Below are 18,872 nucleotides of genomic sequence, written 5' to 3'. Positions count from 1 at the left end.
AATACTTTCTGCAAGGCAGGATTCAGCTTTCATCACTAGAACCCTAGTACAGACTTTGCAGGCTAAACCAATTCACAGATAAGCATTTTTCATAAACATTACATATTTCTTGGCTTACACAGGTTCTGAAGAATGAAAGAACAGGCTGTGCTGACATCTGGTGGCTTTCTCTGCAGACAAAGACAGCTTATGGCAATAGGTCTTGGCTTTTCGCTGCATTTTTTTTGCATTCCCAATGTGACTTCTCTTGTTTCCTTCCAAGATACAAAGCATTACGACAAAAATATTTTTGTTTCCACTGACCAGTGGACAGTGCTGTCCTATGCAAGTCCTCCTGTAAAGCAACAAAGAATCCTTTGTTGTGCATTATCGACAACAGTGTAGAAAAGGTCTCCTCTTTATTTCAAAGCATATTTCTTCAGGAATATAAAAAAAATACTGTACATTCACCGCCACAGGAAATGCTGCTATTGCGTATCAGATGAGGTGCAAACCTAACCATTAAAGCACTGCAAATCAGCAGAGGTAGCAGCAAGAAGCAAAGGGAAGTAGCTGAGAAAACATGCAAAGGTGCGCCTGTTTAACTCAACAGGAAAGGTAGTAGGAAAAAGTCAATGTCCTGAAAATACGAAAAGTAGCAAAGCTGTCTACTGGGCATTGTTGCATGACTCATTAATCATTTGCAAATCTGTGCCGAGTGGTACTACACAGAGGAAGCCCGGGAAGGAGGATCGGGTGCCAAGCAGCAAGACCGAGCTCAGTCCACACCATTCAATAAGCAAAAGTGTGCACTTGCCTGAAGCGTTTTTAATGCCTCCAGCCGGCTGCCATTGCTCTGAAGCCAGGGTCGTTACCAGTTGTAGGAGACCAAGAATGACTGTCGCACGATCTGGATATCTGCACACTCAAGACTTCTGTGGCTACCAGCTTGCAAGGACAGGACCCATGGATGTCCTGTCACAGCTGCAGTAACTCTTGGACTGTTACTTGCAAGCTCATTTTTAAGTAAAGCACATCTGTCCAGGGACGTGCTGAACACTCAGAGAAAGCGAAAGGGAAACATCATAGCTGACAGCTTATCTCTGTATCACTACTAAGACCAAATGTTTACATCAGATAAAGCATTTCTTCAACTTTAGCAGTGGTGCTTATCAGATTTTTAAGGACTCCTCTATGCCATCAGTAACTAGCAGCATTTAACTCAGCTATCTCTGTCAGCAGTTTTCTTAGCTCTTGCTTCTTCACTAGGCAACTTAACTAAGTCTGGACAGAAAAACCACACAAAAACAGTTGCATGCAGAAGTATAACATGACAGAGCTAGAAAATACAAGATGCCTATTCAAGCAGTTTATGAGTTCAATTTCAAAAAATATTAAAATTCACAATGATATAAAAACCATCATTTTCATACATTTAGTTATATCAAAAGCAGCATTACTCCAGTACTTCTGTGTCAAGAGTGTTGTATGTTCAAGATTTTCTGCATTAATTCAGTTACACTGTTACCTCTCCTTCCTGTTCATGGCAATTCCTTTCCTAATTTCCTCTCTTCCCTTTTAGTAGCTATTCTTCCACACCTCCTAACCAAAATTCCAGTCTCTCTGAAGTTGTTGTCTTTCTCCCAGTCTCTTTGAAGTTATTTTCTTTCTCCAAGAAACACTCTAGCTCCCCCCTGCTCCTGGTTTGACTGCCTTTCCCTGCTACACTGCTAAAACCCAGGAGAAATTGTGTCTTATTTCAGCATCCACTCTGCATGCTGTTCTTTTTGTTAAAAAAAAAAAAAAAGCTGGTGAAAGGCTCCAAGTACACCAGACTGCAAGATTAATCCTTATTAACCCCACCATGTTTAAGAACACTACCAAAGCTATATGACTACACATTACAGAGAAGCCACCTTTGATTAACAATAATTGTAAACTGACGCAGTTGGTGACCTCTGCCAGGATAACAAATGATGGTACCAACTCTGTGGGTGGTTTCCTTCAATAGAAAAAGGATTTCATAACAACATGGGCAAAGATATCTCAATCTTCAGTAATTTATTAGCCAGCATTCACAGATATCATTCAGTACTCAACAATCCTGAAATCAAACCTACTTTGACACAAGGCTCTACCATATCCCAGTGCAAAACGTTGGAACAGCATCTATCTTAACAAGTTCTCAGTTATTATCTATGGTTTTGTGGGGTTTATTTGAAAGAAGCATTATTAAAGGTCCAATTAAAAAAAACACAGTAGAAAAGCTCTTCAGAAATAATCCAGTTTACAAGTGTGGCTACTGAGAGCATTACAAAAGGCTCCACTGTGCTGCTGTAAAAGGAGCCCATGAAGTGCTGTTGCCAGAGCGAGCTGAGCTCACAAAGCAGTAGTTTAACTCTTCCTTTGGAAAGAGAAGCTAATCTGGAGTGCTTGACACATCATTCTTGAATATTTGCATTAAAACATTTATCATTTTCTCATTGATGCTGTAGAATTGCTCTTTCTCTGTCCCACACTCAATGTGGCACTGAACTTTTGTAACTGTACTAGCCCAGAAAGCACAGCTGTTAAAATCTGATGACTCTTTCAAACACAAACGCCTTAGAGAAAAGGGATCACAAAACCAATCCAAATCTGTCTGAAAGGGCTGGAGATCAAATTAAAATCCTCAGAACACGAGGAAAAGAATGACAGCGTTTGCTCAGTCTGAGAGCCTGAGTGTGCTGACAGACGTCACCCAGATGGCTTGGTAGGACAGTCTGAGACATTGATCTCTCTGGTATGTGATCTACTTCTTAGCAAGTTACCTTCGATCTACTTCTCAGAAAGTTACCGTCATTATTGTAAATTTGGCTGAACAAGGCTGGTATACTCTGGAGTGCAACGCATTAGCTTGAACTGTCCGAGAAGATGAGTACAAATTTGTATTAGCCAGATCAATCTGCAAACATGACCGAGTGTGCAAGAAGGTAGCTGAGACATGGGCCCACGTTTGAGGAGCAGGTACCAGCAACAGAAAGGCAGCCTGGACAGAAAGAGGAGGCAAGTGATAAGTTCTCCTCACAAACTCATCAGAGCATGCATAACAGCATCTAAATCCCAAGGGAACACGGGTGACTTCAGTGACATAGGACTCTTCCTTACAAGATACACAATCACTCTTTTAATCACAGATGACAAAGTGGTTGACTACTTTCACAAGAGAATAAAACTCTGTTTGAAGCAAAGCTGTTGCTAAGTAACACCAGCTACCAAAAGCAACCTAAACTAGAGACTTGTCAGGAACAATAAAGAAAATTAGGTGAGAACAATACATAGAGGTTTCTTTGGCCCTACATCTAAAGTAAAGAGAACTTTTATTTATATACTTTGGAAATCACATATCTGCTTTCACCATCACATGTCAATAAAAGAAATAAATCATCACAGCTCTAGGAAACAGTAAGCTTACTTCTCTGGAAAGTCTCTGTGGAAGAGACTTGTGGTGGTGCTAGCTCTCACCAGAGCTGAGGGTAGATGTGTGGGTCTAAAGCAATTGCACATGAGGTCTTAAATTTGATTTAGCAGAGCCTAGGCCCAAAAAGCCTGCTAAGGCAGAGAGCCAGCATCACTTCTATGTCAGTGGAGAGAGGCTTAAAGGCACAGTGTTCCATTTTGGTACACCCTAAAAAGCAGTTTCATAAGCAGTATTGATCTAGAGGTACTTTATTGGATCCATGATGTTTTTTCTTATTCTTGATTTGGTTAACACAGCAGGAAAGCCCGGAATTACCAAGAACTAACGTATGGCAACAGTGCATTTGGCTCTTGGAAAGCAAGAAAGAATAAATTCCAGTCTTGAAGACATGTGGCTTACAGATTGGCCTCTCCTTGCAAAAACGCAATCATTCAGGTTTTATTCTTAAAATTGAAACCATGAGCTTCCACACCATTTGCAAAAACGCCAAACTCCTACTTATGCACACTGATGTCCTGGCAGAACTCAGGTTAGTACCTCTTACATGAAGGTGTCTCCATGAAGTAAAGCCAGAAACAGGCAAGCTGGTCCTTCAACACAAAAGCTTCCCAACAGTCATTTTTCCCTTTCAGCATGCTAAAGAGGGCTGGAAGAGAGTACAAAGGAAAGCATTCACCAGTGAAGAGCATGAAACACTTGCCAGTCTGCACCATTTAAACAAGAGACCAAACACAAAATGAGAGAAGTAAAGCTATGACTTGAATCAGAAAGATACTCTTCTCAAGCTCTCTAAAACACCCAGTGATTTGGTTCCAAAATGCTTCCATTTTCATTAGAAGTTAGTACTGTGATGGGATCTTACTGTGCATTGTATAATCTCCATATGAAGCTAAAGTCTGCTGTAGGATCACATCACAACAACACGTGCCACAGGTCAAAGACTGCACTGCCTGCATCCTAAGAGGCAAGCAAAGGAGAAAGAAATCTGAGAAAGAAACAAAGTCATTTTTGTCCCCCAGTTTTCCTTCTCTCAGTCTTAGCATATTGACAGAAATTAATTTCTATAGGAAGGGAATTGCACTGTTTGCAAAGCAATCTTCTAGGATTTATTGATCTTTAAGAAAAATCTCATTAAGCAGAATAAGGAAAATTTACAACAGGTATGGGAAAACAAAACAATCTCTCGGGATCTTCACCAGGCCGAAACAGGATTAGCTTTGTAGTTTCTGTAATCTTCCTCACAGAAGAATGCTAATTCGGTCTCATTTGCTAGAAAGAATAAAAAATTAAATATTTAGCACCACAGTAAAAGAACCACCCAACAGCCAGCTATTTAGAACCTTAGACAATTGGCAACTTTTTGGTCAAGATAATTATAAATCACCACACACTTCCCCCTCCTCCCCCATATTTTTGCAAAAAAGATTCCAGTGTTAAAGATGTTGTTTAACCTTGTTAAAAAACAAAACAAAAAACCCACAAGAACCTGAATATCTAGAAGTAAGTAAGTACACAAGAACCTTCAAGATTTTTTTAACACAGCCTTCAGAATTGTTTTTATTCAGTAAATTAAATGATTCCTTTTCTAATGCCTTCAAATGCTAGAAAAATAATAAAGTTTTTTTAATTTTTTTTCTTCAGTTTTCTGTTAGGAAAGGGATAAAGAAACTATTTTTTTTCCATTAAATTAGCCTGTAGGTATAATAATTTAATACTTAGAGGATCAGTAGAATATTTTACAGATCACTTTACATTCTCCCTCATGACCCATCAAAATATGTGTCTGAAGAAGTTAATTTTTTGCCCTGCTGATGATTAATTCATGAGGCTTCAACAATATGCAAAGTGAAAGACACAAATTGGCTTCTCCAGCAATACCTTCAAATACCTCTAATTATTCACAGGGGATATGGCAGAGCTAAAGGACCCACAAAGGTTCAGAGCAGTCACAATTCTTTCAACCCAGTAGGTCAAGGACTTCCTCTTCTAAAATAATAAGTCAGCAACATTACTAATTCAGAACAGAGACAAATCTGATGGAAAGCCTTCACAATTATTAAACATGGAATTCTTTAAGGTGCTGAGCCAATAAGTTCCACATTCGTTTTTTAAATTAAATCTGAAGTTAATGAAGTCTGCCAGTCTTGTAAAAAAGAAAAAAAAAAAATACACACCAACAGAAGGGGTTTTAGAATCTCCACTAGAAAACAGACAAGACTGTTTGCAATGAATACTGAGCACGTTAACATATGCCTTGCTTAAAAAAAAAAAAGGCAAGCATTAACTTTGCTGACTAGATAATAACTGTAATAATAATCTCTACCACAGAGGCTTTCCCGAGGATACTTATCTAATGTCCTTATAATTTATAACTCTCTAGCCCAACCCTGTAAAGTGCCAAGGGCAATCAACTGCAGCTAAGAAAAATGTTCTGCGTCTCTCAGAATTTCCCAGATTTTCTAACAGCAATTCTCTGTTTTATTCTAGTAAATCTTGTCCAGACTAGATATTGGAAAAATAAAATACGTCAATAGGGGATTTCAACTCTTCTTACTGATTTAAATGAAACTGTACAAAATGAAGTCTAGTGGTATAGGTTATCATACTTAATTTCCTTGGTTTACTCTTTTCCACTTCTTGTTGAAGAAGAAATGTAAAATCTTTAGGATTTTACTACAAAGACCACACTCCTAACTTAGCTAATTTTCATATCAAGATATGCTGGAACATATCAAAATTCAAAATCGCATAATGGAACACTGCATTTTACAAAGCAAGTGTTTTTCTTTTCTGTCACAAATACCCACTAAATAATAATGACTAACTGCTCTTAGTTATTCTGAAAAAAATAAAAAGCAGTTCTAAACTGTTTTCTGAATAAGCCACCCGTCTCTGTACAGAGGCACAGAACAGGCTGGTCTATGCTGATTTCCCTTCACAGTAACATTTACTCTGATGTTTTGACACCTTTTTCAAGATCATATCCAACTGTTTCACTGCTGTATCTACAAGCCTAGTTTCAAAGGTGGATAATATATACAAATATTTATCAATACCTTTTGGAAAGAAGGACAATTTCATTTCTAATTCAACACTGTTATCAGTCCCTCTCCTGAACTGTGTTGCCTCTTATACATTAGGTAGATAAAAATCATGCTTAAATGAATCTTCTGCTAACTAAATTACAAATCCATAAAACTTGAGTGCCAATAATCTTCCTTCCTGAGGAAGCTTTTTTTTTTACCCCTCCAGATAAAAAGATCTGGTTTAGTACAAATAGCCAGAGAATAACTATCATTCTCATTATAGAAGCCCAAAGACCTTAAGGAAAGGTACGCTGAGGCCAGTTGCAGTGCACCCCGGAGAAAAACATTAAAGAGACATCCCAAGTCACTTAAATCAGAAAGTAAATGTCAGGAAACAAAAGAGCCAAGAAACCTATGAGAAAGAAATCCCCTTCACTAGCTGGGGAGTAACCAGAGGGCACCAGGAACAGGAGGGAGCTTTCTCTGCGAAACCCCTGCACTTGGAGCGCAGCGGTTAGGCGTTCCAGCTAGGCAAATCAGATTCAAACGAGCAAATGTCCATATCAAGGTGGAATGAAACTACATCCCTTAAGTACCCTGCTGCCACAAAGTCATTCAGGCACATTTATGAGAAGCCCAAAGGACATTCAGGGACCATCAATTTTATCATGACAGACATTTCTTTACATTACCAAAAGACATGCCCTATATGTAGTCCCCTGTCAAAATGTGAGAAATCAGGTCAAGTTTCAACTCTTTGCTATGTTCAGCACATTCTCTAAATGATACTGCTTGAGCTTTCCCGAGCAATCTGGCCATCAGGCACTGTATGCTGCACATTAAACAAATCTAATCTTATTTCATTATTCCATCCTGGTTCCACGACTTACATTTCTAACCAAAACATCAGTTTAAATGTTACTGATAAGACTAAGCAGACACGGTACTAATAACCTATCTGTCAATCATTTAAAATTACTCTCAGCAGAATTATAAGCATACCCTCTAAAAATCACAATTTGCATTCTGAGCATTTGGAGTGCAGATACCTGCTGCCCTCAGTCCAATGATTTGAATGTACATTATCCCCGCTCCTTCCCGGAATAATTATCAGGTAATGTAAAGAGCATCAGGAATAGCATTTACTTTTCAGCAGGCTATCCAAACATAATCAGCCAGTTATCAGTTTAATGACAACCACAATGAACGGCACCTTCGGTCAATACAAATGTGCTCCTACCTACTCCAGCTGCTTTCAGTGTACTGTCTTCTTTCAAAATCAGTTTGTCATCATCTTCCAAACCCACTACAAGTTCACCAGTCTACAAATCAGAGAACCACAATACAAAAATAAGAGCAAGAATTTACTGAGTGTCTCTGCCCCAGTCTTGTTTGACAGCGCAGAGACTGGCCTGCGTTAAAGCACGTAAAAGGGGAAGAATGCAACTAATAATCCTACCTTAGATTTGTGTGCTTGGTGAATAATCTTCATTGTATCTGGAAGAAAATACAACGTTTTCCTAAACCAAGGCTTGATAGGCAAGTAACACTGAAAACTGTACTTGGGGAAGGAGAGACAAAGGGGTAAGGTTCAAAATCTTTTATTAGTAATAATTTTGTGTATTCAGTCTCAAAGAGGAGAAAACATCTTAATTTCCCAGTTCTGCAGCCAGTCTTAAACCAGTCAATCCAACATTAAGGTACCATATCCTGTTAGGCTTCTGTCTGATGGCTGAATTACAGTAACTACTAATGACCATCCCAATTGCCAGTCAAAACACATCAATTTAAATGCCAGTTAGGGCGTTTTAACCTAACAGGTTTTACACATGCAATTGGGGCAGGACAAACAGCATTTGTGCACTGTCAACTACTACAGCTGATAGGCAGCAAGCAATTAAGACACAGTAACCTGACCACATCATTCCTTGAAATTTTCCTTCTCAGGAAGAAAGCACCTGTGGTAGAAATTTTGTTAAGCAAATCCATTGTCCACGAACATGCACAGCCTCTCCTCTTTTTAATGTTATACTCCCTTCAATTATATTTATCTCTGATATGTTTGTGCATTGTAGCACTTCAAGAAATTATGCTATACAAAAAAAAAAAGAAAAGTAGTATTACTTTCCTCTGGCAATGCGGACAGGGCTTTGTTAACAGAAGGGAAAAACAGGGGAAAAGAATGTGGTCACTAAAGCAACCAGATGAGTGCAAAGATCCAGAGGGAACAGAAGTCTGAAGATGGCCCTACAGCGCTACCAAAAAAACAAACCAAAACCAAACCAAATAAAAGAACAATACAAAAAACAAACTCCAAAGCCTCTGTGTTTGAACAAATTCAGAGTAACACATCAATCCCATGCCAGCAAAGCAAAAACCAGTTCTGTTTGCCTGCTCATTTTGTGTTCTAGTTTGGTTTTGTGCATTAACTGAAATTAACCATTCAACAGTGTTGAAATAGTCTGGTTAAGAGAAAGAAACCAACTTTCAAACTACCAAGAGCAAATATTACAGATGTTCAGAATAACAGAGATCACATTCCCATCTATAAGTTTGCTTCCATACCACTCTGGCCCATTTTGAACATTTTATTTAAAACATTACATATGGCCAAAACTACTCTGTATTCCCACTGCAGAGGTAACTGAGAAGGCAGCCGTCTGCTGTAATAATTGCAGAATTAGAAGCAAGACACATACTAAATTGCAATTACCAGGATCCATCTTGCATAGAAGCATTGCAAAAAGACCAAGCAATCACGGCAAAAATATACTGCAATCATGAAATCTTTCTATCACAGCAAATACAATCCAGCCTCTGCCTGTTAGTTTTAAGCTGCTCCATCTACTTTGTCACATTCCCTTTTTCCTAGTCTTTGCCCAGTCATTCTCTAAATTATTGTCTCAATTTTACTTTAACACCAGCATCCAGTAGTTTACCATGTCATCATCTGAGCTATTAAATGGCTTCTCTAACTCTGTCACAGAAATGAAACTGCAGTCTCTTCTCGTCCTAGCTAAAGCCTTATGTTCTCTCAATTGCCTCTGCTATTTCATCCCCATGTAGTCCCCCTCAACCGTATTCCCAGATCTTTCTCTTTCCTTTTCTGGTAATAAATCTTCCATGACAATAGATAAGAAATCACTTTCTAAGTCCGATTCTGTGAAGTATCTACCACATTGCTCCACATTCCCAGAGGAAAAGAAACAAAAAGACAAGCAGCCTAAGAGAGGAGCTGGCACCCAGACTACCACCATCAGTGAAAAGCTGGCAATGACAGGGTAGGAAGATGAGAAGATTGACTGAGAACAGTTCCAGACCAAGGACAAGAACGATGTGTACAAAGAAGTGAAGAGAAAATGAAAGTCGTAAGCTTTGAGATGTGACTTTGAGCATCAAGCCAAGAGGAAAAATGTGATGGCATTATATACAATATTGAGAAAACAGAGTGGTGCTGGGGTCTGGAGAGAAGGAAGCTGAAACAGGCAAGGTGAGAGACAGCCATGTCCAACTGAGATTTCTGGCACTGCCAAACAAAGAAGGAAAAACCTGACTCTTAGTAGCATTATTCATGCAGAAGTCTCACTGCCCTTTCATCACCAACATACAAGAAAGAAAGTAGAACACACAAGAGATGCCAAAAACATGAACCTGGATGATTCACAGCCTACGGGGAAGGTGAGGAACTTGGCTTTGATTTTGCTGTGTGAAAATTTCCACGCAATTAGCATCATCCCACTAAAAGTAGGCCCCTGATTAACTGGTGTAACAGGTTTTAAAGTTCTGCAGTCGTTTTCACCGACATTATGCTCAGTCCTACACAGCACAATCAGGTGCTAAGCCACAACATCGGCCTTGGGAAAAACTGTACTGATGCTCTAAGTGATGAAAGAAATAGCAGCAGGGATAGGCAACATCAGGAATAAAACTGATAGCAGCAGTTCTGGATAGGATCCCCTCATCCAGCCAAAGCCAAGGATATTAGGGTGAGGAAGGGCACCTCCAAATTCAAACTTACAGTTAGCTAGATTTTAAGACCTGAAATGATATAGTAGAAGTAATAATAATGTTAAAGTCCTTGTCACTGACATATCATAAATCTTAATCCCTAACTCTCTTTCTGCTTTCATTTTGCACTGTCTGTTTCACCATCAGTGAGAACACAGAATGAAATGCTTGGGTTGTTTGGGTTTTTTTAAATGGGCAAATAGAATCTATTACTATTCACATGTATTAAGTAGGTTCCTCATTCAGTTCTTTGAGTCATTGTGGAGGAAGGAGTTTGTCAACTCCAAGAACATGGGAGACAGAGGATCACTTGCAGCCAACCTCCAAGGGAAGTTTCAGGTTTGCCAAGCTTAGGAAAAGATATGTTACTGACATCTGCGTTACCAAATTCCAAGAAAGGAAGTAATTTTGTCTATTTTGAAAGTATATTCTGTCCCAAACAGATGAATTGCACATGTTCATGCCAATCTTCACAAAGACGAAATATACACATAGCTTCACATTAGAGGATAAAATCAGACTGAATTTCACATGAGGCTATTCCATTCCGTCAGCTTGTATTTAAGAGCTTTCATATCTACTTTGAGCAAAGCTCCCCTGCTTCTCTTATATCGTGTAAATTATTTAAGTCTTAAGCATTTTTCATTTACTGCCTTCAGCTCCCACTTCACCATCCTTTCTGACTTCACAATTAGTAAATAGATACTGAGAGACATAAGCACAGAGAACTACAATTTCTAAGCGCTTGAGATCACAAGGTGCTCACTAGAGTAAAAACAATTAAAAGGAATTTATAAGAGTAATAAAAAATTAATACCAAAAGCCATCAGTACCAATTAGCAAATAACGTTTAACAAGCAGCTATAACATGCAGCCTAATTCAAAGATTAATACAGAACTTCAAAATAATGGTCAAGTTCTGTAGATGTGATCCCAGTGGCATAACCCCAGCGACAAGAGCTGGACAGAGTTGCAAATGTAGGCAGGCGCTGCAACCAGCATGAGTATTCTACAGGAGTTGTCTTCTGAATTCTAAACTAGTATAAAAGATTATGCCTGCATTTTACAGGAATTAAGAAAAAAAAACACCTACCATACTTGTAATTTTTAAAAGGAGGAGGAAGTCCTGTTCTTGAAGATACATCTATTAAAATAAAAGCATCATGTTACAACAAAGTTGTCTTTATTTCCAATATTTTATTTTCCATTATTGTGCAATGTATGCGTCCTGGACATCCTTTGCATCAAAATTAACCCGCAACACAAGAGACTTCTTTGAGCATCAAATACTAAAGCACAACCTTAGATTCATATTCTATAGTTACTCCACATCTGACTAACTTCACTTGAGCACGAAGTCCCTCTGAACAAAATGACCCATGAGGGCAGTGAGTCAATGCAATTAGGATATATATGACTACGGGAGCCTAATACTGCAGAAATCTGCCAGGAACATCCTGTTAATGGTTTGCACAGCATCTCTCTCTACCTTATACAAACAGCTGACAACTGTCATCCGTAACTGAATTCTTCAGTAAACACAGCCATGCAAACCAGCCACAAAAAGGAAGCCAAACTGTAGAAGATTAACTATTTAGCCGCGGGCCGTAAGCAATTGCAAGAACACTAACACCTTCCCTGATGCCAGTGTTTCCAGTGACACCCAGGGATTCAACCAGGGCCTTGGAAGGCTCAGCCATTTGTGGAGTGCTCAGCAGCGAGGCAGCTGAAACCATAATTTCATCAGTAGTTTAACAATTCATCTCAAACTCCCCCTTCAAAACAGTTTACAGTAAAGGAAGGAACATGGCTTTTGGACAAGGAACAGCACTATCCATCTGTGGAATGAGGTTCTGAAGTCTTGAGACATCAGCTTTGTCTCAAATTAACACCAAGCTGCAATACTGCACACATCAAAAGCAAGTTTCTTTGCATTGTTTTTTATTTTATTCTTCATAACAGCAGCTGTCCCATATGTTCTGAAAGTGCTCCTAGTTTTCTAAAAGCATCCCAAGATCTTGCTGTGCCTATCACTGTGAGGCTGAGGGCAGTGTCCCAGGAGTTGCTCAAAAGTTATCATCTATAACAGTTTGAGACTTGTTTAAGCTGACTTCATGGAAAAAAAAATCAAATTATGTTATTTTGCACCCTTTGAGTGTCTCCATTTGGGTGTGTAGAAATACACCTGCAGGATTAGGGTAACACCCTAACTACTGAGCTGCTGCGTGGGCTGATCTACATTAATCAACTTTTAGATACACTGTCACCTTCAACCAGCCTTCTAAAACATAACACCCATAGATGAGTAAATCTGCACCACAAAGCTCAAGATGGAGACAGAAACTCAGCAGCAAACATGCACAGTGAGACCTCACAGTGTAAAAACCAATTTTTCAAGATCCTCTCTTCTCACAAATAGCAAACAGACTTGTGTTCCCACATTCCACACACTGGTGTAGTTCCTAAGGATCAAAGGCCCTCCAAATTCTATTAATTTACTCCTGTTAATTTATGAATAGCTGCCTGACAGCACCACTCTAGGAGCCTGAGGCACTGAGCCAAATGCACAGCAATGCCCTTGTCTCTTTTTGACTAAACATGGGGATTTGGGCAGGGGGAGCAGCCTACCCAAATTTAGGCATGGCACACTGACCATGGAAGCTCTTATTAACTCCAGACCTCTCATCCAAGGGAGGAGAGTACACAGGGGATGTAAATACAAATCTGTCATCTCTACAAGAGCCACAGAACTCCCATTCATTTGCTTCCCTCCACTTTCTTGTGCAGAGACAGCAACACATGGGACCCAATCGAATGAAAAAGACAACTGCCCCTTACCCTTCCGCACAAAAGTAACAAACTGCTTTACTGTCTGATCCAAGTTAACTCCATGATACACCACAGGTCTGAAATTCCGGTGTTCAAACGAGCGAACAAGACGAACTGTGATGGTTGAGCTTTCTGCTGACATGAGAATTAATTCTGAATAACCTGGAAAACATTAGAGGGAAGAATTACTGCCTTTCTTCTGTGTACACACGCAGCTAGAAACCAAGATGCAGGTGGGCTCATGCAAAGACTAAAACATGGCAAGAAATTCAATAGCATTATGTCTTCCAGGACTTCACTTCTATTATTGCTACAGAAGCAGTAACAGGATCTCAAAACAAAGGGATTACCTCAGACATTATTGATACTGCATACCAAACAGCCCACTAATTTTAACTACAGCACCAGAATCCCTATTAAACACACAAAAATGCTATGGATAAACGAAAGTATGTTCTTTGGGTTCTAAGTGACTGAAGATTTTACCTCCGGGGTGAGTAATCTCGTGCTTTAAAAGAATGTACTAACATGAACAAAACCAAAACCTTTTTAATACACTTATGTTGCAGAGAGTATAATACCCTGAAAAATGCCTAAGCTGTTACACAATGCTCATTTTCACCTTGCTACAGAAAGTGGAAAAACCTCCCCCACACACATAGTAGTATACCAGGAGTATTATTTGCATGTGTAAGTAAGGGGTTTAATTTAATTCATAATGGTAGGTCTCCAGCATACCTCTACAGGGCTTATACTACTTTAACAGAGAGCAGAACTTACAGCACAATTACTTTATCAACCCAAGCCCCTCTTCAAACAAGCCTTCGCATTGTTCCATTGGGTTCTTTCTCTTCATAGGGAAAAAAAGCTATTTCCTGCCTCTACAATCTTCTTTATTTTTGGTGCTGGGTATTCCTCAACAACCTTGCTTTCCAGTCACACACCAACCTGCTGTGGCTGCTGCAGCAATGAGCAAAGACTGCAGTCTAAGTGCTGCAACACCAGCCAGGGGCACAGCACGACCTCTGCATCTCCTATTCCTTAGCAGCCCTTTCAGTCACCACTTCCGGTCTTGCAAAGGATTCTCTTACCTATTCATCCCTTTATGGTGAGGTTTTTTTTGTGCTTTTTTTTTTTTTTCCTTCCTTTAAAAGAAGGGAAGATTACTTAAGTGCCCCACCACCACACAGGTATCCAGGTACCTCGCAGTCTTTGCTGTATTTGTCCTAGCTGTACCCTGGCAAAGTAAACCAGCAATATTTTCCTCAAATGCTTTCTGCAGAATGGGGACACAGACCTTCCACATCACAAGGCAACTTGCTTTTACATCCCCTTGGTTAATAAATCCCAGAGCTCTAATTCCATTTTTATTGTAAATAGGCTGCGATACACATATAAAATATGCCAATCAAGAAAAGCATACTTTGCACCTGAAGATAACTAGATTTATATTAAACAGCAGCAAGGATGGATATTTTCTTGATGGCATACCAGACGGCCTTGAGATCTGGAGGGTACAGCACAGAGCAAAGAAAATGGGGCGGCATTCAATACAGTTTCTCCTCAGCAGCACGGAACAACACGGTAGGAATACAAATTTGGGAGCACAGGCAATCAAAAACCGCCATTTTTCCCAACTACTGCACAGACCCAGCAGACCGACCCCACCTCGGGCTGGGGCAGGCACTGCCCAGCGCCTCCTCAGGGGCGGCGCGGCGGGCTCTCCTCAGGGCGCTGCCCGGATCAGCGGCCGGCGGTCAGCGTGTCTCGCGAGGACGAGCCTCCACCAGGCCTGCCCGGCTCCCGCCCGCCAGCAGCAGCACCAGGGCCCGCAGCGAAGCGCTGCCCGCCCCGCCACATCTCCCCGAGACCGAGCGCTCTCCCCGCGGCCCTCGCACCGCCCCGCCGCGCCCGAACGGGACCGGTAACGGCGCTCGGCCTTACAACCGCCTCCGCCGCCGGCACTTCCGGGTGCCTCCCCTCGCCCCGCCTCACACAGCTCCACCAATCAAGTTCTTCCGGTGCCACCCACCGCACCGCGGGATTGGTTGCGAGGCGCCCTGGCCCCGCCCTCTCCTGACCCCTCCTGCTCCCGGCAGCCCTGCCCCTCGGCGCCCTTTCATTGGGCACCGCTGAGCGGCCCTCCCGAAGTCCGCCCATCCCGCATTGGCTCTCTGCCCGGCTTCTCCCCGCCCCCGCTGGGCGCCGATTGGCGCCGTGCTGCCCGTGGCGCTGGGATTGGCCGACGGCCGCTCTGGCGAGGGGTGAAGCGGCCGAGCGGCTGGACCTACGCTGCAGACACCGGGGGGCTGGGAGCGTGCCGGGCTCGTCGCCATGTCTGAGGTACGGGTTGCGCCGGGAGGGTGGGCAGGGGGAGGGGGCAGGTTCCTCTTTCCCGGCCCCCCGCTGTTTGGCGGCGGCAGTGTGCGGCTGCTCACCTGCACCGCGCTCGGGGCCCTCCCCCTCTCTAGGCCGCGTTTCAGAAGGCCGCCGAGGAGGTGAAGCAGCTCAAGTCCCAGCCCACGGACCAGGAGATGCTGGACGTCTACAGCCACTACAAACAGGCCACGGTGGGCGACGTGAACACCGGTAGGTGCCGGCTTGGCCCCCCGCCGCCCCCTGCGCCTCTGTGCCAAGGTCCCCGTGGGCCGGGGCGATGCGTTTGGGGCCTGAGGCTGAGCTGGAGGCGCTTGAGGAGGCAAAACCTCTTCCCTATTGCATGTCTCGCTTTGTGCAATCCCGCGGTTTAGCGAAAATGACTCAGTACCGACTTGGCATGGATTTATAAGCGAGCAGGCATAAACTGGCGTGATAAGGGTTTGTGCAATTTGTGGTTTTTAGATTAACCCGGTTGCAGTTGTCTAAATCGTGTGGCAACGTTCTGAGAATCCTTTGTGTTAGCTTTGTGCAAATATTGGTTTTGGGGTTTGGAGACCTCTGTCAGTAAGTAGCTGCCTAGGTCAGGGGATGCTGCTTTAATACAAACAATTCTCAGTTAAACAGGCTTAAACAGCAAGGCAAACTGTACAAGTGTGGAATTGCAGTACTTGGTGGTGGGGAGAGAGTGGTTAGTTAAACTGGATTGGCTGCTAAAAATAGCATTGGAAAGCCAGAACAGAAGAAAACGATGCAAATGTGTGTAGCAGGTGAACCTTTTATAGGAGCTGCAATTAGATATCACGTCTTGGAAGGACTGTAGCAGAAATACCTCTGTAGTTATGCCATGCAAAATCTCTCCTACTTCTGTTGCTACACTTTTGTCACTTGCAGTTCAGCCTAGGAATAACGTTTAGAATGAAGTCTGTCTTTATTGGCCTTGTGTAACACTTGAGTAACTAGAATTAGAAAGGAGAAAGGTCATTTGTTTGGAGTTGTGGCCTCCTGACCCAGTTGCTGGTGAAGTTTATTGGGTGTTGGTTGAATTCAAAGCTGGCAGTGAATTGTACTGTACCAGGAAATGGTAAGTATGAGCGCTTGCAGTCTCTTTTTCCCAAGATGGACAGCACTGAGAGAGAAAAGAACTGGATTTGTTTTTAAGATATGATCCTTTTGGTGTGGCTGGACTTGAGCATCAGTAATGTTTGCCAAGGTGAAGTGGTGCTATAGAGCTGCTAATATGCCAACACTTCTGGTAAGTCGCCGCATCCTTGTGAAGCGGTAGCTAGCAGGAGTTGGCTAGAAAAGCAATCTCTGTAAGAGTGAGCTAATAGGGTTTTTCACTGAAGAGAAGTGGAGCTGCCAACTAGTTCTGCAGGTCACATTGCCATGTGAGCAGTAAAAGGGTGTTTTTGTGGCTAATGTACAGGCTACTGTCCTGTTCCATTTAGTTGTTAATCCTAAGAATTGCCTTTAAGGAGACAGAGAAGTAAAATAAGGAGAGGACTTTATGTGAGGAATAACCTTATATACATCCGTATCTCATTCATTTCTTCTCTATTTGGCCACAATGTAGGTTGCAGTGAAAGGTGTTAGAATTCAGAGCTTATACCCCTAGATGACAGAACAAATGAAGAGCTATGTCTTAGAAACATGCCATTAACTCAGTGATAATGAGTTCCAAACTGTATGCTACTAGCTTTTGCTTTCGTGTCTCTGTGTGTAATGGATCTTAGGAGATTTCTGCTTTACTTTAGAGCTGATGATGTTCTTTAGTCAGATGGCTGTCACACGACAGCAGTCTCTTCAGAAAGTACTATACAACTAAATCACACTGTTTGGTGCCTTTCTGCTCAAATGCTGCTGTATTAAGGGAACTTGACAGACTATCTCTGTTGCCAGCAATAGCATTCCAACATTCTCCCTTGAGGTCATTTCCTGACTACAGGTTAGCAGTAACTGCAAAGATGAACCACTGTGTTTTATCATAGTTAAGAGCTAAATAGCTTTCAGGAAAGGAGTAGGTGTAACCTACACCCAGACCACACAAACTAATTCTGCTGCTTATCCTGTCTTGCTCAGACCGCCCCGGTATGCTGGACTTCAAAGGCAAAGCAAAGTGGGATGCCTGGAATGCATTGAAAGGTAAGTGTCTGCTTAAAAAACAAAAAGAAGTAAAGAAAACCACAGGCAAACTAGTCAGAAAATCGTATGTGATTTGGCAAGAAATAAGTTGTCCCCATAGGACAAGAGTTGTAGGCATTCAGAATGTCATGATGATAAACTCTTACTTCTGATTACCTCTGCCAGGCAGAAGTAATCCTGAAAAATGTAGCCTGTGTGAAAGGGAATTAAGGTATAAAATGCCCAAGTGGCCCAAGGTGTCACACAAAGGAGAACTGTAGCAGCAGCAGAAACCTAAATCTGTTTCCTAGGTCCCAGACTAGTACCCCAGAGACTGAGCTCTCCCTCCAGCTGTTGTGTTTCTTCTAAAGCTTTCCTAACTGGAAGATGCAACTGGGCTCTCTGCTCTAAATGAGGAGCCAAACAAGTGGTCTAATCTATGAAAATGGAATTCTTCTGGTGTTTAAGGAGCCAGCACTATCTAAATGCCATCTAAGTTGATTGAACAGCTTTCCTGTAATAACTGTGAATGACCTTAATAGAACTAATGTGCTGGTTAGTTGCTCTTTTTACGGGTGTAACTGTGCTTCGAAACACTGTTCTTATGACTGTTGAACACCTTTGTTTAAAACTTTAATGCTGGATTCACAGCCAAGTGGCCTTCTTAGCTTCTCTGGTAGCGTGCAGCTGCGTGCTCTATAGCAAGGAGTTGTAACTTGCATGTCAAATGTGTCTTAGTCTGCAAAAGGTGTCTGACTACTGCTTGTGTTCTGTCCTTCAGGAACGTCCAAAGAAGATGCAATGAAAGCTTACATAGCAAAAGTGGAAGAACTAAAGGGCAAATATGGCATCTGAGGACTGCACGTAGCAGCCACTGGCACACCTGAAACATGCCTTACTTCTAATACTGTGGAAAACTGGTTTCTGAGAGTAATTTTAAATACCTTGTGTATTGTAGTCGGTTCTCCTCATGCCTGTAGTTCAGGGGAATTTGTGTACCTGCCTAATGTACTGACACGCTGTCGGTTCCGTCTGGGAACAAAATCTGGAACTCATTAAAGTGCATTTGG

At 41.8% G+C, this 18,872-nt stretch overlaps 2 protein-coding genes across 4 annotated transcripts; one reads left to right on the top strand and one right to left on the bottom strand.

The window, feature by feature from the left end:
• Positions 1–1,395: 1,395 nt before the first annotated feature.
• Positions 1,396–14,848, bottom strand: C8H2orf76 (chromosome 8 C2orf76 homolog). Of its 3 annotated transcripts, XR_015222303.1 has the most exons (7): positions 14,794–14,848; positions 13,312–13,464; positions 11,567–11,617; positions 7,925–7,962; positions 7,706–7,787; positions 3,977–4,708; positions 1,396–3,007 (listed from the first exon to the last, which is right to left on the bottom strand). XR_015222303.1 is itself a non-coding variant. In XM_009992735.2 (6 exons), exons 2-6 carry the CDS (start codon positions 13,442–13,444, stop codon positions 4,632–4,634), a joined length of 381 nt encoding a protein of 126 aa, XP_009991037.1. In that variant the 5' UTR covers positions 13,445–13,464; positions 14,794–14,848; the 3' UTR covers positions 3,444–4,631. The 3 variants fall into 3 exon arrangements, 1 of the variants encoding a protein (XP_009991037.1); XR_015222304.1 differs by lacking the exon at positions 11,567–11,617; XM_009992735.2 differs by lacking the exon at positions 1,396–3,007 and having other exon boundaries at positions 3,444–4,708.
• Positions 14,849–15,581: 733 nt separating this feature from the next.
• DBI (diazepam binding inhibitor, acyl-CoA binding protein) lies at positions 15,582–18,872 on the top strand. The gene is made up of 4 exons (XM_086615562.1): positions 15,582–15,645; positions 15,774–15,891; positions 17,761–17,823; positions 18,584–18,872. The coding sequence occupies exons 1-4, from the start codon at positions 15,637–15,639 to the stop codon at positions 18,655–18,657; spliced, it is 264 nt and encodes an 87-aa protein (XP_086471688.1). The 5' UTR covers positions 15,582–15,636; the 3' UTR covers positions 18,658–18,872.

Source organism: Tauraco erythrolophus, chromosome 8 (genome assembly GCF_009769465.1).
Source record: "Tauraco erythrolophus isolate bTauEry1 chromosome 8, bTauEry1.pri, whole genome shotgun sequence".
NCBI lineage: Eukaryota > Metazoa > Chordata > Aves > Musophagiformes > Musophagidae > Tauraco > Tauraco erythrolophus.
Note: the sequence above shows the minus strand (reverse complement) of the source record. Positions and strands in the feature narration are given on the sequence as shown.

What these genes read in the sequence shown, in the direction of transcription:
- C8H2orf76 (XM_009992735.2), bottom strand. Translation starts at nt 13,444, where the DNA reads ATGTCAGCAGAAAGCTCAACCATCACAGTTCGTCTTGTTCGCTCGTTT. An exon ending in TGTTACTTTTGTGCGGAAGG is followed by an intron (nt 11,618 to 13,311) that starts GTAAGGGGCAGT and finishes TTATTTTAATAG; the next exon opens with ATGTATCTTCAAGAACAGGA. An exon ending in ACTGAAAGCAGCTGGAGTAG is followed by an intron (nt 4,709 to 7,705) that starts GTAGGAGCACAT and finishes TATTCTTTCTAG; the next exon opens with CAAATGAGACCGAATTAGCA.
- DBI (XM_086615562.1), top strand. An exon ending in GGTGGGCGACGTGAACACCG is followed by an intron (nt 15,892 to 17,760) that starts GTAGGTGCCGGC and finishes TGTCTTGCTCAG; the next exon opens with ACCGCCCCGGTATGCTGGAC. An exon ending in TGCCTGGAATGCATTGAAAG is followed by an intron (nt 17,824 to 18,583) that starts GTAAGTGTCTGC and finishes TCTGTCCTTCAG; the next exon opens with GAACGTCCAAAGAAGATGCA.